We start from the raw sequence: 25,615 nt of genomic DNA, 5'->3' as shown, positions 1-25,615 counted from the left end.
CAGTTCAGTTCAGTTCAGTGTTGATTCAGTTCAGTTCAGTTCAGTGTTGATTCAGGTCAGTTCAGTGTTGATTCAGTTCAGTTCAATAACCGTCAACATTGCAAAGTTTGTGAATTATGAAACAAATTTGATTCAGTTCAATGTTGATTCAGTTCAGTTCAATAACCACCAACACTGCAAAGTTTGTGAATTATGAAACCAATTTGATTCAGTTCAATGTTGATTCAGTTCAGTTCAATAACCATCAATATTGCAAAGTTTGTGAATTATGAAACCAATTTGATTCAGCTCAATTCAGTTCAATGTTCATTTAGTTCAGTTTGACAGCAGTAATTCGATTCGATTCCAATAGTGTAGCCATTATTCATATCAAGTCAGTTCAAGTTTTTTCTCATCTGATAGTCTCAATAGAGTCAGTTTTGATGTGGTTCAACTCTCTGTTCCAGAGCATCGTGCGTGGCAGTTTCATCGGACACGAGGACTACATCTCTGCAGCGATCGCTGAGATGAGTCGACTCTCGGTGACCAGCTCAAACTCGTTGAGGAGAACCAGCCCGTCTCTGCGGAAGCGAGCGCAGTCTCTGGGTCGTCTGGGAGAGGTAGTGGAAGGAGAGACGTACGAGTATCAGGAACTGAACGAGGCGAATCTGAGAAACGGTCAGTCGGTCTTGGACTCCAGATCTCGACAGGTCCACAGTGAGAGTGGAAGTCCTCAGCCGGACCACAAGAAGAGCTTCACTTTAAACCCAAATGACTCACGGATGAGATCCAAATCGATTCACGAGGCGACGATGTTCGCGGAGCAACCGATGCTCATGCCTCGGGACATTTTACTCTCGCCTAGAACTGTTCACGAACGGCTCGGCGTCGCTAAAATGGGCGGTAAGTCCACCCAGAGACCCGTGTCGTGTCTCTACAGCACTTACAGAGGAAACGAGGGAGCAAAACTGATCTCAGAGCAGCCGAAGACGGAAGCGCAGAAGAGGCCACAGTCCGGCTACAACTTTAAGGTGTGTAAAGTCACATTTATTTTAGGGGCTGTCAAACGATTAAAATATTTAATCGCGATTAATCGCATTAATGTCATAGTTAACTCGCGATTAATCGCACATTTGTATCTATTCTAAATGTCTCTTGATATCTTTTTGTCCCATTATTTTTTCTCATTTTAATGCTCTCATCAACATGGAAAAGTGGATCGGCTTGCTTTGTGCAAATGTTTTTTATTGAAAACAACATATACTGTGTTCAATTCCACACTAACATTCTCACTTGGAGCAAATAATCTCTCACACGATGTAACTCTGTCCATCAATAAAAGGGTGACAGAAATACTGACGAGGTAACGTTACTGATGTTGACGAGTGGGCGGAGAAACGCATCAGCGGTGTGTGTGTGTGTGTGTGTGTGTGTGTGTGTGTGTGTGTGTGCTTGACCATCAAGTGGTATTCAGACTGGACGATGACAGCTCAGTTCACAACGACACACACACAGATCACTTTGGTCTTGTCAATTGAACCATTTGGCAACTTTTTAAAAGTAAATTCCGAATCTTATTGGCGTCCATTTCGGCGTCTCGCGCTCATCATTCATCATCTCAAAACGTAACGTTAAAGGGCGTCGCACACCGGACGAGAAGCGCAGCGCCTCGTATTTAAAGTTCGAACACATTATTCTCTGAGTGTACACACACCGGCGGCGCCATTCTGCGCTTCTCGTCCACTCTTTGGCCGGTTCGGTTCGCAAGACCAAACAAGTGTGCGCGGCGACAAGTGTGTTGTTTCTGGTCTCGCTAGATCCGGTGTGGTGGAGTAGTTTTAATAACGTTATAGTTGTTGCAAAAGCATGTGAAAAAAACTACAAAGTTTGCTAGGCGTTAATCTCGTGATAAAAAAATTGACGCCGTTACAATGGGTTTGCGTTAACGCCGTTAATAACGCGTTTAACGGACAGCCCTATTTTATATATACCGTATTTTCCGGACTATAAGTCCAGAGCTCGACATCAAGGCTTGTCCGCTTGTCCGGGACAAGTGGATTTTTTTGTAGGACAAGTGGAAGTGAAAATTAGTTGTCCCGCTGGACAAGTTAAATTTCAAACAAAATAAAATGCCATGTTACCTCACGTTATGTGCCACTCATTACGTCTATTTTACAGATTTAATTTTACCGATTTGAAACGAACACATTTTTTCCCCCACAATCCGTCGAACCAGCGTCCAACTCAGAATGCTTTGATTGGCCAATCGGTCCAAGTTGAAACATTTTTACCTGCCTCAAAGCGCCAGGAAAAGCTCCAAAAACAAGTTACACCAACAGCACCATACGAATTAAAACGGGAAACGAAAATTTTTAACCAAATGGAAATTAATTCGACTGGGTTATTTATGAAGATGTGGCGTCTGTCGGGGGCAACCCAACCCGGCTGACGAGTAAGTGACGTTAGCTAGCTATATGTACATAGTTAAATATTAGCTAATGTTCAGATGTAAAGTAGCTACACGTTTTAAAGTATCCCTTGGTAAATCAGCCTTATCCATTACTACACCAAACACTCCCAGAGTTGTCATGAGAGAAATAGTTTGTTAACGATAACAACACTGCCCAGATGTTGATAAAGCTTGTTTTAAATAAAAAATATTCCTTATTCTTCCAGTTGCTTCCTACTTTTGTCTGACGAACTCAACAGACGTCATGTTTATGCTTGAACACAGGTGAATTCATCGACCTACGCGGCCATCTCCAAACCCAACGGCACCAGTAGTCCAAAACCAGGGCATGGATTAATCCCCATCCAAACCACACGTCGTTCCTCCGGTGACATCGTGGACGGCATTTCTCCCAACGACACCTCGGGAGCGCCGACCCGGGACAGCCCGTCCCAGCCCAGACCTCCGCCCACAGGCTCGTCCGAGAGTCCCAGTCCCCAACCCTCGCAGACGCCCGCCAGCGCCCCGGAGCCCAAGGTCTCACACGAGCAGTTCAAATCCGCCCTGCAGATGGTCGTGGACCGGGGCGACCCGCGCTCGTATCTGGAGAGCTTCGTGAAGATCGGAGAAGGGTCCACGGGTGTGGTTTGCATCGCGCGGGAGAAGCTCAGCGGACGGCAGGTCGCAGTGAAGATGATGGACCTGAGGAAGCAACAGAGGAGAGAACTGCTCTTCAATGAGGTATGAGTACACTAGCATCACTGATTTAAGTTCTGGAACTGACCCTTCGCAGGGAGTTTGATTGACAGGCGATCTGACCAATCGTAATCCGCCATCCGCCGAATCCGCAATTTTGTCGGACAAAGCAGTCAGGAGAGTTAGTAGATTAACGTGGAGGATTTGAGCTTGAGAAGCGGAGTGTACTGACGTCTTTCCACGGTTAAAACAATATTCCTTCTGATGTTCATTCATGTTTATTTGATGCTATAAATGAACTAGAAGGAAGAGATGATCGGTTCACTGTAAACCCGAATGAGTTGGCTAAACTCAAATATTTTGAGGCAACTGATTGCCTTACATGTATTAAGTTAAAAAGTAAGAACTTGCAGATTTTTTATTTTGCACTCATACATTTGACTTGTTCTTAACGTGAAATGTTTGAGTACTGTACATTAATCCATACATTTAACTTAAAATGTTCATGTAACCTCAATGTGAACATTTTTGATATTATAAACTTAGCCGGTTATAACAAACTAGTGTAATAAATGCTCCACTTGTCATCATGACGGTAACTCTCCTAAAATCAATATTAAGTTAGTCTAAATTAGCATAACAAAGCATGAATCACTATGTAATGTCAGTATATATGTCATTACTCGCAGGTGGTTATAATGCGAGACTACAGTCATAGGAACGTGGTGGAGATGTACAAGAGTGCGCTGGTGGGGGAGGAGCTCTGGGTCATCATGGAGTACCTGCAGGGCGGCGCTCTAACCAACATCGTCTCAGAGACCAGGTAATCACCGTCTTCAACACACCTGAGTCATGCATTCCTCAGATCATGTGTGCGGAGACTTTACCGAGTGAGTTTTCACCTGCTGGAGCTGGAAATAACCCACGGATGTCATCGTGATGTCATTCAGACTAGAAATGCTCATTTTATGATAAAAAATAAATAAAAAATCTTATGATCAATCCATGCAAAACATGTTCCTCACACTCCCTGGTTCATCTTTGTTCTAAAACATCAAGTATTAAACGAAGAAAAAATTATATTTCTGTGCTTTTGCGTTCTCTTTGCAAACTTTTATGATACATAAAGATATATATAAATATGTGACCCTGGATCCCAAAGCAATCATAGCACGGGTATATCTGTGGCAATATCCAACTATACATTGTATGGGTCAAAATTATCCATTTTTCTTTTATGCCAAAAATCATGAGGATATTAAGATCATGTTCCATGAAGATATTTAGTAAATGTCCTACCGTAAATATATAAAACATGTATTTTTGTGAGTGAATGCAGCACAATCGTGAACATAAATGCACAACTTTAAAGGAGATTTTCTCAATGTTTACATTTTTTTGCTCCTCAGATTCCAGATTTTCAATAGTTGTGTCTCGACCAAATATTGTCCTATCCTAACAAACCACACATCAATGGAGAGATTATTTATCCAGCTTTCAGATGATGTGTACATCTCAATTAAAATAATAAACCCATGTGACTGGTTTTGTGGTCCAGGTTCACATATATATATATATATATATATATATATATAACTGCTGAATTTCAGGAGTGGAAGGAGGCACAGCCCTTGTTTATTTAGTGTGTGTGTGTGTGTGTGTGTGTGTGTAGGCTAACAGAGGAGCAGATCGCGACGGTGTGTGAGTCGGTCCTGCAGGCGCTCTGTTATCTTCACGCTCAGGGCGTCATTCACAGAGACATCAAGAGCGACTCCATCTTACTGACTCTGGACGGCAGGGTAAGAACGACTCTAATCTCACAAACAATCATTCTGAATGTTAATCGTGTCAATTGTAAATGTTAGACAGGATTTAAAGGGGTCATTTATTTTATTCTATAATGTTCTCTGAGGTCCACTTATAATGTTATCAAGATTTTTAAAGTCCCCCGTAGTCAATCAATGTATCCCTTAAAACTCATCTTTGATCACCAAAAGGACATATTTAAAATTTATTTCCTTGAAAATAATTTCTTCATGCCTTAAAATATCTTGAATGTAACTCGACACCCTTGCCTCATTTATAGTGTTGTCACGATACTAGAATTTCTAACTTCGATACGATACCTTGAAAAATATCGATATTCGATACCATTTTCGATACCACAGAGAGAAAAAACTGCCACAATATTAAGGGGGTATTTTTTTATTTAAAGCTAAAACAAGTCTAGAACATGACAATGAGGATGACAATATTTTACATGAACAAAAATGTCCTGAGTTCTATCTGTTAATATTTTTTATTTGGACCAGGGCTAACATGACCCATTGTATTTGTATAACCTACTGTTATCAAAGATTAAAATATAGCCTACTGTAACAAAAAAGCACTTAACAGTATCAAATTGGAGGATAGAGTGTCAGTAATGTATAATAATAAGATTAAACATTCAATTTTCAGTTAAAGGCATTTCATTATTGAATTCAGAGATGCCGTCTAGCTGTTTAGTTTAATTAATATCTGTGTAATCAAATTGATGATAATCGCTAATGAAGGCAAATTGCAGAATTAAATAATAATTTTCTGAATAAAGTTAAATAGGCACAAGTTAATTTACATTTGACCACAGTTAAAATATTTACTTGTCTAAGATTCCTCAGTCAGATTATGTTAACTTTAAGAATTACGGTGAAAAAACTAGACAACACAGACTCATATCAACAACAATACTAGGCCATCTAGGTTAATGTTTCAGAAAAGTAAAAATGAGAAGAGTTAGTGTTTACTTTAGGATTTTTTTAGCAGTGGGGAAAGGTCTGTCCAAACAACAAACACCCCTGATGCTGAGCGTACCTATGCTTGCTAAATGGTACCCCTGGAGCCTGTTCCTTAAGTCTGTTTACACCTATAAAATAATGAGTGATGTGAGGGATTATTGATAGTCAAGCAATATTTTGGGTGCCCGCAGTGTGAAGCGCGTCTGCGCTATTCTCTGACATGCCCGCTCGCGGTGTGTAGCGCGTGTCCACGCTATTCTCCGACTCTGACATGCCCGCTCGCAGTGTGTTTACGCGTGTCCGCGCTATTCTCCGACATGCCCACTCGCGGTGTTCTTTATCAATCAACCAAAGCCGGTCGCGGGGGCGCCGCCCTCGCCATCTTTCTGTTCACTTCACTTTTGGTATTTAACCAGAGCGAATGAGACGAGTGCGTCACGTGTGGTGTTTGTCAACACGCCTTTGGAGAGAAGTGAAATTGACCGCTCGGCTAGTATCGATACTTCGGGAAATTAGTATTGGTACCGTTCAGATATTTCAGTATCGATATTTATCGAAATATCGATATTTTTGACAACACTTTAGTATGCGTGGTTCTATGAATATGCAAATGAGCCCCGCCTCCACTCACTCACTCAGAGATCCACTGGTTGACGATCACACGTTGATCTGATTGGTCAAGGTAGTGTGTGACGTCAGAAACACCAGCGATTTCAAACCGTGTGTTTGAGACTGTCTTTGGTTCACTGCAGTTTTAAGCAGAAAATACTCAGCAATGCTGTCCACTTATGAACTTACACATGGTGTGTGTTAAAGCAGATTAATAACACCAGATAGACACATAAACTACATTAAAAGCTGGATTTTTCACCACAGGGGGACTTTAAAAGTAATTTAGAAGTAATAAGCTATTTTTTACCCTGTTTTTGACCCTCTCTTTCTAACACTCAGTTTTTGTGGGCGTGTCTCATTCATGAGTTGGAAGTGAACGCCCACTGCTGTGATTGGCTTACAGTTTTGCATATTAAAAGAAAAATCAACGTCCCCGCCATTAAATCTTTGAAACTTCCGATGTTGAATAATATCTCGTTGTTGAAACAAATGATTTATGCGTATTTCATTTGCTTTATAAGGCAAATAAAGTTGAAGTATTTTGATTTTCCAGTTATAATTGACAAAGAATGACTTACGATGTTTCGTGTAAACAGAAGTCTGAATGAATGGACCATCGTTTGTCACACTGTCGTTCTCATAGGCTATTCATAGCTAATCCGGTTCGATAAAGTGAAAAACATATGCATTGCTATTTGCAGTGTCCTGTTTTAAATCAAATGAAATGTGTTGTAATGTCTTGCTGATAAACAGAAGATGTCGCTCACTGAAGCTTTTATTCAGGATTACAGCGAATGGCTTCGATCAGAGCAATAACAAAAGCAGCGTTTTCTGTGTGCTTTCTTCCGCATCCAATAATAATCCAATGCATTAACCCCATAAATGCAGAAGAAAAGGAGAGAACACACTATTCAGTTTGACTGTGAGAGTAAAAATACTCCGTGCGTATCAAGCGATCTTAAGGGGAGACGCCCCGCGTGAATAGGAAACAAAAACTAACTAATAGATATCAGCAAGAAACTTCCCCAGTTTATTACTGACATTAAGACAAATATCTTTTGTATTACAAGTTTTTTGAATATTTATGTTTAATAAGTGCAAATTAGATATTATCTCATTAAATATGCGCTAATTTGCATGTATTTCCAGAAGAGAAATCTGAACATTGGATAAAGCCAGATTCAAAATTCTTGTTTCATTTTGTTGACATATTAGTCAAAGGTTTTCACAGAGGGGATTTTGTATATCACTTTTTATCACTCAAACTGTCAACAGTCATAAAAAAAAAAATCAATTTTCACCACGTTTTTAGGTATAAAATGTTGTATAAATCAGAATCTGAATGATATATGAACAAACCCCTCAGTAAAAACCTTAAGAATATAGATAGAAATACAACTGGAAAGTTTTCTGTAAGACAGAGTATGAGAAAAAAACACATTTTGAGAATCACGTTGTCAGAAATTTACATCAGCCAATGAGATTTCGCTTTTAGAGTTAAATGCCCATAGTACTTTCACGATTGGTTGCTGATAAAAAAGGAAATGACCATATTTGGACCCGACAGCATTGTACAGGAGAGAGAGATGTTGATCTCTGTGTGTGATGACAGGGTGCAGACAGAGAGGTTGATTTACAACGACAACTTTTGTTGAATTTATGAGAAATCTACAGACGCAAATAGAGAAGTGTAGGAAAGTAAAGACCTAAATGTGTCTGAAAGTCTGAAAGAAGACATGTTATTGAAGACAAATAGTCCAAAATCTCAAAATTGACCAGTGAAAAAAAGAAAACGATGTTGTAGCCTGCCGTGTCTCGCCTTAAAATGGTTTTGTTGCTGGAGTAATCCTGTGTTTGCGTGTCTCTCGTATTCACTACTACATGCCATGTGTGAATCAGTGGGCGGGGCTAACGAGGCGATGATGTAGAAGTGGGCGTCGGTCTTCTTCTGCAGAGGCGGTCCTTCGTCGCACTATGACATCATAACGTGATTTTTTTTTTATCAATAAAAGCTGTTTTTGAACTAATGAGGATGTTTTGAGTTCTGAAACTTACAGGATATTTTTATAGTATAATGACCTCTGATGATGTCAAAACATCAAGAAACATTTTCGATTTCTCATTTCGTGACCCCTTTAAACTTTGATCAGAACGCATCATAACACCAGGTCTCAGAAATTGCCCAAATAATAACAACAAAGAAACGGCAAGTAACGCATTTAATTAAATGTGAAATTTAGAAAGACTGAAATTGCATTTTTTTTTTTGTGAAACATACTCCAGTAATGTGTGGGAAATAATTTGTGATTTTGTCTCTTTCTCTTTGTTTTTTTACAGGTCAAACTGTCCGACTTTGGATTCTGCGCTCAGATCAGCAAAGACGTTCCCAAGAGAAAGTCGTTAGTGGGAACGCCATATTGGATGGCTCCGGAAGTGGTTTCCAAGACGCCGTACGGCACTGAGGTCAACAAACTCAATCTCTCAATGTTTAGATTTTTTTGCATCCTCAGATTCCAGATTTTCAATAGTTGTGTCTCGACCAAATATTGTCCTATCCTAACAAACCACACATCAATGGAGAGATTATTTATTCAGCTTTCATGTGATGTATGATCTCAACTTAAAAAAATTTAACCATGTGACTAGTTTTGTGGTCCAGGGTCACATTTAATAATCTATGTTAACAATGGGATTTTTTAAATGTTGAAATAAACATTGAACTGAGATAAAAAAAAATATTATGTAATCCTGTTCAATGAAAGGTTATTATAAAGTGTGACTCCACGGTTGCTGACCCGACTGTAAGTGAGGAAGTAATAGACTGAAGTGACCAGGTGGTGTGGTCTGCTGTGTAGGTGGACGTGTGGTCTCTGGGGATCATGGTGGTGGAGATGGTCGATGGAGAACCGCCATATTTCAGCGAGACGCCGATAGCAGCGATGAAGAGACTTCGGGACGAGCCGGCGCCTTCTGCCAGGAACGCCAGCAAGGTCAGAACTACAGAACACACTGTTATTGTGCTAAAGACTGTGTAAAGACTACCGTTACAATACACTCTCATAATGCATCATCTAACATTGAGCAATACATGTTACAGTGTTTATTAAATCATTCATTTATTAATAATTATCTTCATTTAATCTTAATATTAGTTCATGTTCGATTAATGGTCCATTAAATAATATGAACAGATGGACATATATATATATATATATATATATATAAGATTAATAAATGCTTTAGCAGTATTTTTCGTTGTTTGTTCATGTTAACTAATGTAGACACTTGCAAACTTATTTGAAACTTTACTTATTGTAAAGTTTTACTGAAATTGTTAAATATATAAAAATAAAATATAGTGTGTGTGTGTATATATATATATATATATACATTAGATTAAACACTTAAAATGTTGTATTTAAAATAAATAAATGATTAAATAATAAAAAATAAATAAAAGCAATACAAAAAAATTATTTAAGCTAAATATTAAAACAATTTAAATGTTAAAAGCACATAAATATAGCTCAATCTTAAATTGAAATGCTAATAATACAAATATGAATAAATAAACAGTATATGAATACTACTAAAACTGATTTCATGCAGGAATTAATTGAAATAAAATCACTAAATTGTATCATGATCATAAACACCATAAAGTCCCCAAAAATCTTCTTTCCAAAGTTTGCATATAGAAAATGAAGCCTATTTTATATTTTTGTCATTGTAATGTTTGACATTTGGTAGTACCACTTTACAATAAGGTTTCATTAGTTAACATGAACTAAGAATACTTCTACAGCATTTAAATAAATACTGCAACAAATATATTAGAAACCTGCAACATGATTATGGCTTACAGCTTATGAAAACCCCAAAATCAAAATTAGAATATTGTAAAAGCTGTAAGCCATAATCATCAAAATTATAACAAATAAAGGCTTGAAATATCTCACTTTGCATGTAATGAGTCTATATAATATATTAGTTTCACCTTTTAAGTTGAATTACTGAATAAATGAACTTTTGTAATTTCATAATTTTGTAAGATTATGCCTGAAAAGGTTTTTGATTTTTTAAATCATGTTAATTTAAAAAATCTTGTATATGACTTGCTTTGGTTTTTATTGTATTTATATGATATTTGTATTTTTGCCATGAAAATAGATTTGAATGCTGACATGGCACTAAATAAAACAATCTGAATGTGAATCTGAATGTGAACCTGAATGTGAATCTGAATGTGAACGTGATCGGAATGTGAATCTGAATGTGAATCTGAATGTGAACGTGAATCTGAATCTGAATGTGAATCTGAATGTGAACCTGAATGTGAATCTGAATGTGAACCTGAATGTGAATCTGAATGTGAACGTGAATCTGAATGTGAATCTGAATGTGAATCTGAATGTGAACCTGAATGTGAATCTGAATGTGAACGTGAATCTGAATGTGAATCTGAATGTGAACGTGAATCTGAATGTGAGTCTGAATGTGAATGTGAATGTGAGTCTGAATGTGAATGTCATGTGCGGTAATGTTGTGATGCTCCTATACGCAGATCTCTCCCGTTCTGAGGGACTTTCTGGACTCGATGCTGACCCGTGACCCCGTGCAGAGAGCCAGCGCCGGGGATCTCCTCCGGCACCTCTTCATGCTCCAGTGCTCGTCCCCGCGCTGTCTGGTGCCGCTGGTGGAGCAGTACCGCAAGCGCATGTCCCGATGCTGAACACGAGCCCAGCTGGACCGGGACCAGTTACACGTGCATCCCACGACCCCGTACCGACCCGGGCTGTGTTTCCCGAAACCATCGTTAGCATCACAAGTTATGCCGGCATCAGCAATTCAACGAGTCGGTGTTTCCCGAAACCACTGTTAGCATCGCGAGTTACGCCGTTATCAGCAGTTCAACGAGTCTGTGTTTCCCGAAACCATCGTTAGCATCGCGAGTTACGCCGTTATCAGCAGTTCAACGAGTCGGTGTTTCCCGAAACCATCGTTAGCATCGCGAGTTACGCCGTTATCAGCAGTTCAACGAGTCTGTGTTTCCCGAAACCATCGTTAGCATCGCGAGTTACGCCGTTATCAGCAGTTCAACGAGTCGGTGTTTCCCGAAACCATCGTTAGCATCGCGAGTTACGCCGTTATCAGCAGTTCAACGAGTCGTTGTTTCCCGAAACCATCGTTAGCATCGCGAGTTACGCCGTTATCAGCAGTTCGAGTCGTTGTTTCCCGAAAGCATCGTTAGCATCGCGAGTTACGCCGTTATCAGCAGTTCAACGAGTCGTTGTTTCCCGAAACCATCGTTAGCATCGCGAGTTACGCCGTTATCAGCAGTTCAACGAGTCGGTGTTTCCCGAAACCATCGTTAGCATCGCGAGTTACGCCGTTATCAGCAGTTCAACGAGTCGTTGTTTCCCGAAACCATCGTTAGCATCGCGAGTTACGCCGTTATCAGCAGTTCGAGTCGTTGTTTCCCGAAAGCATCGTTAGCATCGCGAGTTACGCCGTTATCAGCAGTTCAACGAGTCGTTGTTTCCCGAAACCATCGTTAGCATCGCGAGTTACGCCGCTATCAGCAGTTCAACGAGTCTGTGTTTCCCGAAAGCATCGTTAGCATCGCGAGTAACGCCGTTATCAGCAGTTCAACGAGTCGTTGTTTCCCGTTAGCATCGCGAGTTACGCAGCTATCAGCAGTTCAACGAGTCTGTGTTTCCCGAAAGCATCGTTAGCATCGCGAGTTACGCCGTTATCAGCAGTTCAACGAGTCTGTGTTTCCCGAAAGCATCGTTAGCATCGCGAGTTACGCCGTTATCAGCAGTTCAACGAGTCGTTGTTTCCCGTTAGCATCGCGAGTTACGCCGTTATCAGCAGTTCAACGAGTCGTTGTTTCCCGAAACCATCGTTAGCATCGCGAGTTACGCCGCTATCAGCAGTTCAACGAGTCTGTTTTTCCCGAAAGCATCGTTAGCATCGCGAGTTACGCCGTTATCAGCAGTTCAACGAGTCTGTGTTTCCCGAAAGCATCGTTAGCATCGCGAGTTACGCCGTTATCAGCAGTTCAACGAGTCGTTGTTTCCCGTTAGCATCGCGAGTTACGCCGCTATCAGCAGTTCAACGAGTCTGTGTTTCCCAAAAAGAATCGTTAGCATCGCGAGTTACGCCGCTATCAGCAGTTCAACGAGTCTGTGTTTCCCAAAAAGAATCGTTAGCATCGCGAGTTACGCCGCTATCAGCAGTTCAACGAGTCTGTGTTTCCCGAAACCATCGCTAGCATCGTGAGTTACGCCGTTATCAGCAGTTCGAGTCGTTGTTTCCCGAAAGCATCGTTAGCATCGCGAGTTACGCCGCTATCAGCAGTTCAACGAGTCTGTGTTTCCCGAAAGCATCGTTCCTACGAACAAGTTGTGTGATAGCTGATTGGCTACCTAGTGATAAGAAAAGGTATGAGATGGGGCTCTATTGTAACGTTCTGAAACGCAAGTATCAAACGCGAAACGCAAGTAACTCTGTGGGCGGATCCCGGCGCTGTTGCTATTATACCGGCGGGATAAACGACTCTTGCGCCCGACGCAAATCTAAAATGTGTTGGTCTGAAGTCGCTTCATTATTCATAGGTGTGGTTTGGGCGTAACGTGAAATAAACCAATCAGAGCGTCCTCTCACATTCCCTTTAAGAGCCGGCGGGCTTGTTCCATGGCGGGTCGCTATTATAACGGCGGATTGCTATTATAACGGCAAGTTTGCCGGCGCACGCCAGGAGCGGTTCACAGTCGAGGAGACCGACGTTCTCGTCAGGGCCGTAAAACACAGAGAAGTGACATTGGGGATGATGGAGAAACACACACATTAGCTTCGGTTAAACAGGCGTATAATAATTTGGGTAAATGTGTAATCTAGATTTATGCCTATTTTTTCACATCTTCACGGACACAGCAATGATTTCCCTCGTGTGTTAATATTTTTCCTTGTAATAATGTATGATTTGCAAAAATGAAAACTGGTGCGTCTGTTTAGATTAGAGAATCAAAGTGTGTGTGTTGTTCACACGCTACATAATGGCCAAGCACGCGCGCTTAAAATAGCATATGACTAACGCGCGGCGCCGCTGTCTTTAGACTGGGTTTCTCCTGGTCAGTGGCGGAGTTGTTTTCTGGAACTGCAGAATATCACCAGGGAACGTTTGCGCCGGAACACACTCCTCTCTTCACTGAACTCTCTTCTTTGAGACCCGATTTGAAGACTTTGAATTTGCCACAACAGTTTCTTCAAGGATGCGTCGTACTGTAGCAGTGAAGCGCGAGTTACGGTGTTGTTCGGGAAACACACTCCTGAACCGTAACCAGCCGGAGTCCTGTGGCGTTGTGTTTCCAGTCCTCCGAAACTGGCCTGAACGGTTTACATTCCCAGTGGACACCTTCAGTTCACCGGACGCAGAACATTTATTTATCTGCATTACTAATGACTTCATTTTATTGGAATAAACCTTACTCAGGTAGACGCCATATTGAATGTGGATAGACTTAAAGCCCTGGTCTACTTCAAGAGAACTGGTTTAAACAACAGAATCCACAGAACACACTGATTTATGAGCTTTTCTTCCGCTCAAAACTTAAATATGCCGTTTCCCTGATTAAGGTCTAGTGCACAATTTTGAATTAAACATTAGAATGAAGCGCAATTTGTCTCAATCTTTTCTAGTCACAAAACCAGTGGAAATGATTATATATACTGCAGGTGAAACTGGAAAAACTAGAATATGGTGTAAAAGTTCATTTATTTCAGTAATTCAACTTAAAAGGTGAAACTAATATATTATATAGACTCATTACATGCAAAGTGAGATATTTCAAGCCTTTATTTGTTATAATTTTGATGATTATGGCTTATAGCTTATGAAAACCTTTTCTAATTTTGAATTTGAATCATGTAATGAGTCTATATAATATATTAGTTTCACCTTTTAAGTTGAATTACTGAAATAAATGAACTTTTGCACCATATTCTTGTTTTTCGAGTGTCATATATGCTGGTTATTAAACGCATCTGATGAATTGTTCACAATGAGATCAGAAACATGCACTTATGAGGTCATGCATGTAGATTTTGATTTTAAAATTTAACTTTTTTATTGCTGTACAGTAAGATAAATGTGCCTATGAAACTAAACCCCTGCTTCCACAGACACTGAATGATGTAAAAGGACAATAAATGATTTTTTATAATTCAAAACATTTCCTTAATTGCATGCCAAGTATAATTTTCTAAAAGCAAACATTTTATTTAACGAAATGCATTAAATTGCATGGTTTAAACCCGGCGGAAGATGTCCGAGGAACATGTCTGATGATTGATGTCTGTTTAATGCGAGCGTTGTTTCATAATTATAATACTTTAGATCCAGCTCAGATGAGGAGCTGTTCATGATCATCTCAAACTTTCACAAGTGATGTCCGTGGCCAGTCGTGCTGAACATGTAAGGCATGAAGTGTGTGTGAGCATACACACTTACGGTGGCTAATCTACCACCTGATAAGCTTGTTATTTACTTATGTAGCACTTACATTCTTGAAGCTTCATGAGAGGACATATCTGTAAACGCATATGCTTTACAAAAACCTGTTCGTCATGCAAAGCAAAAACACTGATAAACATTATTCTGTGGTGACAAAAATGCTACTGAAAAAAAACATGAAAACGGTAGTTCAGGCAAGAATAAAAAACAAAAAGTAAATCCTATATTTGTACTCAATTCAAGCTTGTAGAAATTAAAGCGTAAATCTCAACGATTTAAAATTAAGTAAAACCTACTCAACTTTTCTGATGCTGGTGTTCCCATCATGCACTGGGGCATGAATAATTAATAAGGTTGATTTTTCGCTGTATTTACACTGGTTTAGCATTGCTTTTGTTGTTAGGGTTGGTAACTTGCCATTTTGTGAAATCTGGATTAATTTTCTTATTAAAAATGACACATTCATACTCATAAACGATCTATCGAATGTTACCGTCATTGTGTACCAAGTATTGAGGTCTCAGTGTTAGGATTATATATATATATTTAATGGAATCTATGCAATATCTATATTTATTGTGTTATTTACTTAGATATTTCTAAGTAAAGCATATAAGTGTGGTTTAATTATGTGCTAGATTGTTGAGTTAAAAGTTAATTTAGTTAAATTTTCTTAACTTAGTTAAGTAGATGTTACTTATTTTCTATATGTGAATTTAAATATAATTAAGTAATATTTACTTAACATTCATTTGACATTTGAAGTAATTAAGTTCAATAGTAAGCAGATTTGAATTGATAATAACAGTTGTACAGAACAGTAGCAGTAAAATTTACTTAAAATGTGTTTTTTGCTTAAAATCCTACAAGTTATTATTTTCAGTGAATGCTGTATAGTAAAATCTTTCAAGTGCATTTGTTGGGGATCTTAACTTACACCATTTTATTAGGAGCACTGGCCTTCATTCATGAAAGAAGTGTGTACGCCATTCATAAAACAGTTTTTGAATTGAATTGAATGGAGGATTTTAAATTACAAATGAGTTGCACTGTTTTGTCTCTCGTCTCATAAGTGCGGCTCAGTGCAGATAACAGAAGAGGAACGGACTTCTTTTCATTCTTGCGTTCTATTTCGAGGGTGTTTTTGAGTGGAGATGAGTCTCTCGTCCTTCATGCCGAGGCGTCTGCATTATCTCTCCGAGGACTCTGATAAAGTCCTGCAGTCACGAAGAGAAACGCCACATTCCCGACTCAACTCCCATTAAAGCACTACCGCTTTGTCTTACTTAACATTACATAATCTCTTTTATGTTTAGCATTGCATACACAATATTTTCTTATATTATTATTGTGTGTGTGTGTTTTGGAAAGAAGTCACTTCTCAGTAAGGCTGCATTTATTTAATGAAATTTTTTTTTTTTTAACTGTAAAAATTTGGAAATGTTAGAAAAACTGTTTTCTACACTCTAAAAAATGCTGGGTTGTTTCAACCCAATTTTGGGTAAAATATGGACAAATTAGCCGTTGGGTTGAATTTTTAAATTACATTTTTAACCCAACGTTTGGGTTTGTCCATACTTTACCCAAAATTGGGTTTAAACAACCCAGCATTTTTTAGAGTCTATGTGAATATATAGTAAAGTGTAATTTATTCCTGTGATCAAAGCTGAATTTTCAGCATCATTACTCCAGTCTTCAGTGTCACATGATCCTTTAGAAATCAGTATAATATGCCGATTGGCTGCTCATGTAATAATTTATTAATTTTGAAAAACAGCTGTGCTGCTTCATATGCTTTTGTGGAATTTGTGATACGTCTTATTTTTTGAAGAATGGATTTTTAAATGTCTTAACTGTTAATTTTGATACATTTTATCCATCCTTGCTGAATACTATTTTACCATTCTTTCAAAGAAAAACACATCTTGCATGAACGAAAACACAATGGGGTCCAAAAATATGAGACCAGAAAATAACATATTAAATATTTATATTTTGCATACTTTGATTACAAATTATTTGACAATTTGACAAAAAAATAAATAAAAGATTGCTCACAGACTTTGGACCCCTCTGCATTAAAAAAACAATAATAAGTAACCACATTACTTTTTACATTCTTTTCCAAAGGTCCAAAGTCTGAGACCAATCTTTTATTTTTTTGTCAAATAATTTGTAATGACAATATGCAAAATATTTAAATACGTTCTTTTCTGGTCTCAGGTTTTTGGACCCCATTGTGTTTTCGTTCATGCAAGATTTGTTTTTCTTGTAAAGAATGTAAAACTAGTATTCAAACAAGCAAAATGTGAGGATCATGCCTAATGTGAGAGGTATGTCTGATATATTTAAAGGATGGAAACAACCAAGGTGGTGTTAGTTTTCTATATAAGGATATCAACAACTAAAGGTTGTGTTGCTGACCCCACACTTCTTTTAACTCTTGATAATCCCTGTCCCTGTGTTCTTTCCTTTCACACCCTTATTTGGATCTGTTACCCTCTATAAAAACCCAAGCACGAGTGCTTTGTGTCTCAGTTTCCTCACTCGAGGAGTGTTCATCATCTCTCACTGTACCTGGAAATATCAAGCAGACACTATGGGTGATGCTATGATGGCACAGTTCGGAAAGGCAGCTCCCTTCCTGAGGAAGTCGGATAAAGAGCGTCTCGAAGCTCAGACGAGAGCCTTTGACATCAAGACCGAATGCTTTGTTGTGGATGAAAAGGTGGAGTTTATGAAGGGGAAGATAGTCAGCAAGGAAGGAGGGAAGGCGACTGTTAACACTGAGGATGGGAGAACAGTGACCGTCAAGGATGGCGACGTCCATCCCCAGAACCCGCCGAAATTCGATAAAATCGAAGACATGGCGATGCTCACTTTCCTTCACGAGCCTGCAGTGCTGTTCAACCTCAAAGAGCGTTACGCAGCCTGGATGATCTACACCTACTCGGGGCTGTTCTGTGTCACGGTCAACCCTTACAAGTGGTTACCTGTGTACGACTCAGAAGTAGTCAATGCCTACAGAGGTAAGAAAAGAACAGAGGCCCCGCCTCACATCTTTTCTATCTCGGATAATGCTTATCAATACATGTTAACCGATCGGGAGAACCAATCGGTCCTCATCACTGGAGAATCCGGTGCTGGGAAGACTGTCAACACCAAGAGGGTCATCCAGTATTTTGCGAGCATAGCTGCCGCTGGTGGAGCGACTGGAAAGAAAGACACTGGCAAGGGAACCCTGGAAGATCAGATTATTCAGGCGAATCCTGCACTGGAGGCTTTTGGCAACGCTAAAACCCTCAGAAATGACAACTCATCTCGCTTTGGGAAATTCATCCGCATTCATTTTGGGACAAGCGGTAAACTCGCTTCAGCTGATGTCGAAACGTACCTGCTGGAGAAGTCTCGGGTGACCTTCCAGCTGAAGTCTGAGAGGAACTACCATATTTTCTTCCAAATACTGTCCAATGAAAAGCCTGAATTGCTGGACATGCTGTTGATAACCAATAATCCATATGACTACTCTTTCATCTCCCAAGGAGAAGTAACCGTCGCATCCATCAATGACAATGAGGAGCTGATTGCTACTGACCAGGCATTTGATGTCCTTGGATTCACATCTGAAGAAAAGATGGGAGTCTACAAGCTGACAGGTGCTATCATGCACTATGGCAATATGAAATTTAAGCAGAAACAGCGTGAAGAGCAGGCAGAGCCTGACGGTACTGAAGAGGCAGATAAGGCAGCTTATCTAATGGGGCTGAACTCTGCTGACCTTCTCAAAGGACTCTGCCATCCACGGGTCAAGGTGGGCAATGAGTATGTTACAAAAGGACAGAGCGTGGACCAAGTGAATTACTCTGTTGGTGCACTGGCAAAGTCAGTGTATGAGAAAATGTTCAACTGGATGGTGGTAAGAATTAACCATTCCCTTGACACCAAGCAACACCGCCAGCATTTCATTGGTGTGCTGGACATAGCAGGCTTTGAGATCTTTGATTTCAACACATTTGAACAACTCTGCATTAATTTTACCAACGAAAAGCTGCAACAGTTTTTCAATCACCACATGTTCGTCCTGGAACAAGAGGAATATAAAAAAGAGGGAATTGATTGGGAGTTTATTGACTTTGGGATGGATCTGCAAGCCTGCATCGAATTGATTGAGAAACCCCTAGGGATCATGTCCATTCTGGAGGAAGAGTGCATGTTTCCAAAGGCCAGTGATCAGACTTTCAAAGCAAAGCTGTATGACAACCACCTGGGCAAGACAAACATTTTCCAGAAGCCACGAGTTGTGAAGGGAAAGGCAGAGGCACACTTTGCCTTAGCCCATTATGCAGGTACTGTTGACTATAATATTACCAACTGGCTGGTGAAAAACAGAGACCCACTGAATGAAACAGTAGTCGGGCTCTATCAGAAGTCGTCTTTGAAGTTGTTGAGTCTTCTATTCTCAAGTTATGCAGGAGATGCATCTGAAAAGTCAGGTGGGAAAGGGGCCAAGAAGAAGGGGTCATCTTTTCAGACAGTGTCTGCCCTGCACAGAGAAAACCTCAACAAATTAATGACCAATCTGAAAACCACACACCCACACTTTGTTCGCTGTTTGATTCCAAATGAGAGCAAGATTCCTGGGATCATGGATAACTGCCTAGTCATGCACCAGCTTCGCTGCAATGGTGTACTAGAGGGTATTAGGATATGCAGAAAAGGATTCCCAAACAGAATCCTCTATGGGGATTTCAAACAGCGGTACAGAATCCTAAATGCATCTGCCATCCCAGAAGGCCAGTTCCTTGAGAACAAGAAGAGTGCCGAGAAGCTATTGGGGTCACTAGACATTGACCACACGCAATACAAATTTGGCAACACAAAAGTCTTTTTTAAAGCTGGCCTGCTCGGTACGTTAGAGGAGATGCGAGATGACCAACTCGCTCGTATCCTCACTGGGATCCAAGCTTACACTCGTGGATTACTGATGAGAGTTGAGTACCAGAAACTGGTGGAGCGCAGAGATGCCCTCATGGTCATTCAGTGGAACCTTCGTTCCTTCCTCGGTGTGAAAAACTGGCCGTGGATGAAATTATTCTTTAAGATAAAACCCTTGCTGAAGAGTGCCGAGTCTGAAAAGGAGATGGCAAACATGAAAGACGAATTCAATAAGTTAAAGGAGGCTTTGGAGAAATCTGAGGCCAGGAGGAAAGAGTTAGAAGAGAAAATGGTCAGTCTGCTTCAAGAGAAGAATGACGTGTTCCTTCAGCTGCAATCTGAGCAAGACACCCTAACTGACGCTGAGGAACGATGTGAACAGCTCATAAAAAGCAAGATCCAGCAAGAAGCCAAAGTCAAAGAGCTGTCAGAACGTATAGAGGACGAGGAAGAGATAAATGCAGACCTCACAGCTAAGAAACGCAAGTTGGAGGATGAATGTTCAGAGCTCAAGAGAGATATAGATGACCTGGAGCTGACACTGGCCAAGGTGGAAAAGGAAAAACACGCCACTGAGAACAAAGTAAAGAATCTGACTGAGGAAATGGCATCCCTTGATGAAAACATAATGAAACTCACCAAAGAGAAAAAAGCTCTACAAGAGGCTCACCAGCAAACCCTGGATGACCTTCAAAGTGAGGAGGACAAAGTCAATGCATTGACAAAAGCTAAAGCTAAGCTTGAACAACAGGTGGATGACCTTGAGGGCTCATTGGAGCAGGAAAAAAAAGTTCGGATGGACTTGGAGCGCAGCAAGAGAAAACTGGAAGGAGATGTAAAACTGACTCAGGAGAATGTTATGGATTTGGAGAATGACAAACAACAGCTAGAGGAAAAACTTAAAAAGAAAGACTTTGAAATGAATCAGCTGAATGGAAAGATTGAAGATGAGCAAACGGCTTCAGTGCAGTTGCAGAAAAAGTTAAAAGAAAATCAAGCTCGGATCGAAGAACTGGAGGAGGAGCTGGATGCGGAACGTGCGGCTCGTGCAAAGGTGGAGAAACAGCGATCTGATATTTCCCGAGAGCTGGAAGACATCAGCGAGCGCCTGGAGGAGGCAGGCGGGGCAACATCTGTTCAGGTGGAGCTCAGTAAAAAAAGGGAGGCTGAGTTTCAGAGGTTACGACGGGACCTCGAGGAGTCCACCCTTCAGCATGAGACCACTACCGCCTCTCTTCGGAAGAAGCATGCAGATAGTGTTGCTGAACTAGGGGAACAGATTGACAATTTGCAAAGGGTAAAACAAAAGTTAGAGAAAGACAAAGTTGAACTGAAGCTGGAATTGGATGACCTTTCCTCAAACATGGAGAGCGTAGTAAAGGCCAAGGTAAATCTTGAAAAGATGTGCCGTTCACTGGAAGATCAGATGAATGAGCATAGGTCGAAATCTGAAGAAGCCCAGAGAGCTCTTAATGATTTGTCCACCCAGAAAGCCAAGCTGCTGACTGAAAATGGGGAACTTGGCCGACAAATGGAAGAGAAGAAATGTCTGATTTCCCAACTCACTAGAGGAAAGACTTCCTACACCCAGCAACTTGAAGATCTGAGGAGGCAACTTGAGGAAGAGGTTAAAGCAAAAAATGCTCTTGCTCACGCTGTACAGTCAGCCCGTCATGATTGTGACTTACTAAGAGAGCAATTCGAAGAGGAACAAGAAGCAAAAGCTGAGCTCCAACGAGCCTTATCAAAGGCCAATACAGAGGTAGCCACGTGGAGGGCGAGGTATGAGACTGACGGAATCCAGAAGACTGAGGAACTGGAGGAAGCCAAAAAGAAACTTGTTCAAAAATTGCAAGAAGCAGAGGACGCAGTGGAAGCAGTGAATGCAAAGTGTTCTTCTCTTGAGAAAACAAAACATAGGCTACAAAATGAGATTGAAGATCTGATGCTAGACCTCGAACGGTCAAATGCGGCGTCTGCCGCCCTGGACAAAAAACAGAGGTCATTCGACAAAGTCATTGCAGAGTGTAAACAAAAGTATGAAGAGTCTCAATGTGAGCTTGAGGGGGCGCAAAAGGAAGCTCGCAGCTTAAGTACCGAGCTCTTTAAGCTGAAGAATTCATATGAAGAAACTCTAGATCACCTTGAGACCATCAAGAGGGAAAACAAGAATCTACAGGAGGAAATCTCTGACTTGACGGATCAAGTGGGGGAAGGACGGAAGAGCGTTCATGAGTTGGAAAAACTGAGGAAACAGTTGGAACAGGAGAAAGCCGAGTTGCAGTCCGCACTGGAAGAAGCTGATGCTTCGGTTGAGCACGAAGAGGGAAAGATCCTACGAGCTCAGCTGGAGTTCAACCAGTTGAAGGCAGATCTTGAGCGTAAGATGGCTGAGAAGGATGAGGAAATGGAGCAAGCTAAAAGAAACTACCAACGCATGGTTGAGTCCTTGCAGGCTTCTCTTGAGGCAGAGACGAGAAGCCGTAATGAAGCCTTGAGAGTAAAAAAGAAGATGGAGGGAGACCTTAATGAAATGGAAATTCAATTAAGCCAGGCCAACAGACAGGCATCGGATTCCCAGAAGCAGCTGAAGATGATCCACTCTTGCCTAAAAGACACTCAACTCCAGATGGACGACACACTTCACAGTAATGATGATCTCAAGGAAAACATTGCCCTGTTTGAGCGGAGGAACACCCTGATTCAAGCAGAACTAGAAGAACTGAGAGCCGTGCTGGAACAGACAGAGAGGGTTCGCAAACTAGCAGAGCAAGAACTTACTGAAGCAACTGAGAGGATGCAACTCTTGCACTCCCAAAACACTAGCCTCATCAACCAAAAGAAGAAGCAAGAATCAGATCTGCTTCAGCTGCAAAATGAAATGGAGGAGCTGGTGCAAGAGAGCCGCAATGCGGATGAAAAGGCGAAGAAAGCCATCACTGATGCCGCTATGATGGCGGAGGAGTTGAAGAAAGAACAAGACACTAGTGCACACCTTGAAAGGATGAAGAAGAACATGGAACAGACCATTAAGGACCTACAGCACCGTCTCGATGAAGCCGAGCAAGTCGCTATGAAAGGAGGGAAGAAGCAGCTACAGAAAATGGAGGCACGTATCCGTGACCTTGAGAGTGAGTTGGACGCGGAGCAAAAGCGAGGCTCCGAGGCCATTAAAGGAGTGAGGAAGTATGATCGACGCATTAAGGAGCTGACTTATCAGACAGACGAGGATCGCAAAAACTTGGCAAGGCTGCAGGACTTGGTGGACAAGCTACAACTGAAGGTGAAATCCTACAAACGCTCTGCTGAGGAAGCCGAGGAACAGGCCAATGCCAACTTGGCTAAATTACGAAAGCTGCAGCACGAGCTAGAAGAGGCCGAAGAGCGCGCAGACATCGCAGAGTCTCAAGTCAACAAACTGCGAGCTAAAACAAGAGATGGAGTTCCTGGGAAGAAATCCCTGGATGAGTAATGGTCAGTCTGGAGTAGTTGTGCAATCACACCTAGATTTGTTTGTTCACTAGTTTTAAGATTAGCACATCTATAAATACAGCTTATTTGTACAATTGAGCCTGGAAACCTCTGAAGTTTTAATCATGTCAAATTATAACTGGGTCAAAGTCACCATTTTGGTGTCCGCATCAAATTTAAATTAACTTAAGTGATTTTGTATGTATAGACATATTAAATGCAAGTGCATGTTTCAAATAACTTTCATAAAATTTTTTTTTCCAAAGTGCAAAATTGTCATTTTGCCGTAATGGTCCGTACTTTGATTTTACCATTACATCTTTAAATAAACATAAAATAGCTATATTTGTGGGCATATACATGTTGGCTGTGTTATACAGGTGAAACTCGAAAAATGAGAATATGGTGCAAAAGTTCATTTATTTCAGTAATTCAACTTAAAAGGTGAAACTAATATATTATATAGACTCATTACATGCAAAGTGAGATATTTCAAGCCTTTATGTGTTATCATTTGATGATTATGGCTTACAGCTTATGAAAACCATCTTTTTACAATATTCAAATTTAAAATTTTGGGTTTTCATAAGCTATAAGCCATAATCATCAAAATTATAACAAATAAAGACTTGAAATATCTCACTTTACATGTAGAGTCTATATAATATATTAGTTTCACCTTTTAAGTTGAATTACAGAAATAAATGAACTTTTTGCACCATATTATAATTGTTTGAGTTTCACCTGTATTACAAGGACTATGTCTTGCTGTTTTTTGTTTTTTTTAAATATTGAAATAACCAGGGGACTTTTGTCCTGAATATGCAGTTAGAGGTCATTCAGTGTAAAAGGAACAAGAAACCATTCTAAAATCATTTAAAAACTGATAGTCGTTTGTCAGTCTGACATCATTATCATTTATTGCTCTTAAATATTTGATTATTTCACCTTTTTATAGTGTGGAACGAAAACACTTGTCATTCAGTGAAATGCTAAAACACACTTATTGTTAGATTATTTGCAAAAATAGATCAATTGTGGAATCCACACTGTCTGGGTTAGCACTGACAAATATGTGTAAAACTTAATAAATAATAAAATTTGAATGCATTTTTGTATTGTTTTATTTATCTTATTGATTTGTTTTAGATGCCCACAAACAGAGAGGCTATTGAGGGGATTCTCCACCCAAAATACCCATGATAATGTGATTTATGTTGGCAAACAGAAGCTTTTCATAAATATAGCAACAAGGAGTCATTTTTGTGGCTGAGCAATCATGGAAGGGAGCATCAGAACAGTAAATGCTTATACTTTTTAACATCTGCTTCTGCCATCATTTACTCAAGAATATTATTAAGACTAAATTTAATAATACAGACTACAGATACTAAAAACATTGCAATTATGGAAACAACTCTTTTTGGCAAAACGTCATTCAGAGTAACATTTATGTAACATATAATGAATATATACTTATTCTGACCTGTACTTATTAAAATGTATAAAATAATATGTGATCATATTAAATTACTATATTTTGAAATGATTTTCACTTCCTTACACAAACTTCTTGCTGACAAATGAGTAAAACGTAGTGGTTTGAAGGATAGTGTTAAAAAGTATAAATATTTTAAGTCCCCCTGTGGTGAAAATCCAGCTTTTAATGTAGTTCATGTGTCTATGTGGTGTTATTAATCTGCTTTAACACACAGCATGTGTAAGTTCATAAGTCGACAGCATTGCTGAGTATTTTCTGCTTAAAACTGCAGTGGACCAAAGACAGTCTCAAAAACACGGTTTGAAATCGCTGGTGTTTCTGACGTCACACACTACCTTGACCAATCAGATCAACGTGTGATCGTCCACCAGTGGATCTCTGAGTGAGTGGAGGCGGGGCTCATTTGCATATTCATAGAGCCGCGCATAATAAATGAGGCAAGGGTGTCAAGTTACATTGAAGATATTTTAAGGCATGAAGAAATTGTGATTCTTGAAAAAACATTTCCGTCCACGACCCAAATGTGATTCAACAATAACATAAAACCAACACTCAAGATTGACATTTTTGCTTAGAATTTGAAATACATTTACATAAATAAAAGACCACAATAATCACACCAAAAAGATATGGCAAAAAATTATATATGAAAGACAAAAAAAAAAAAAAGACAAGAC

General features: G+C 40.0%; 2 protein-coding genes across 5 annotated transcripts in view; both read left to right on the top strand.

The window, feature by feature from the left end:
* Nucleotides 1–14,744, top strand: part of pak6b (p21 protein (Cdc42/Rac)-activated kinase 6b) — a 28,370-nt gene extending 13,626 nt beyond the window's left edge. For 2 of the 4 annotated variants that reach the window (XR_013800651.1, XR_013800652.1), the window contains exons 5-12: nt 447–1,010; nt 2,714–3,169; nt 3,814–3,947; nt 4,797–4,923; nt 8,851–8,976; nt 9,369–9,503; nt 11,078–12,641; nt 12,933–14,744. Coding sequence is in view for 2 of the 4 variants with exons in the window: in XM_079639541.1 (XP_079495667.1) it covers nt 447–1,010; nt 2,714–3,169; nt 3,814–3,947; nt 4,797–4,923; nt 8,851–8,976; nt 9,369–9,503; nt 11,078–11,245 (1,710 nt within the window). In the remaining 2 variants the exon portion in view is untranslated. Of the gene's footprint in view, nt 1–446; nt 1,011–2,713; nt 3,170–3,813; nt 3,948–4,796; nt 4,924–8,850; nt 8,977–9,368; nt 9,504–11,077 lie in introns of all 4 variants that reach the window. The other 2 variants (XM_079639541.1, XM_079639542.1) reach the window with 2 other exon arrangements.
* A 2,886-nt stretch (nt 14,745–17,630) lies between these two features.
* myh6 (myosin, heavy chain 6, cardiac muscle, alpha) lies at nt 17,631–23,438 on the top strand (the record flags this gene model as incomplete). The annotated part of the gene is made up of 1 exon (XM_079639773.1): nt 17,631–23,438. The coding sequence occupies one exon, from the start codon at nt 17,631–17,633 to the stop codon at nt 23,436–23,438; it is 5,808 nt and encodes a 1,935-aa protein (XP_079495899.1).
* Between the last annotated feature and the right edge of the window lie 2,177 nt (nt 23,439–25,615).

This window comes from Phoxinus phoxinus (genome assembly GCF_949152265.1).
Source record: "Phoxinus phoxinus genome assembly, chromosome: 16".
Classification (NCBI taxonomy): Eukaryota; Metazoa; Chordata; class Actinopteri; order Cypriniformes; family Leuciscidae; genus Phoxinus; species Phoxinus phoxinus.
The sequence above is the reverse complement of the archived record's forward strand: the minus strand, read 5'-3'. Positions and strand labels throughout refer to the sequence as shown.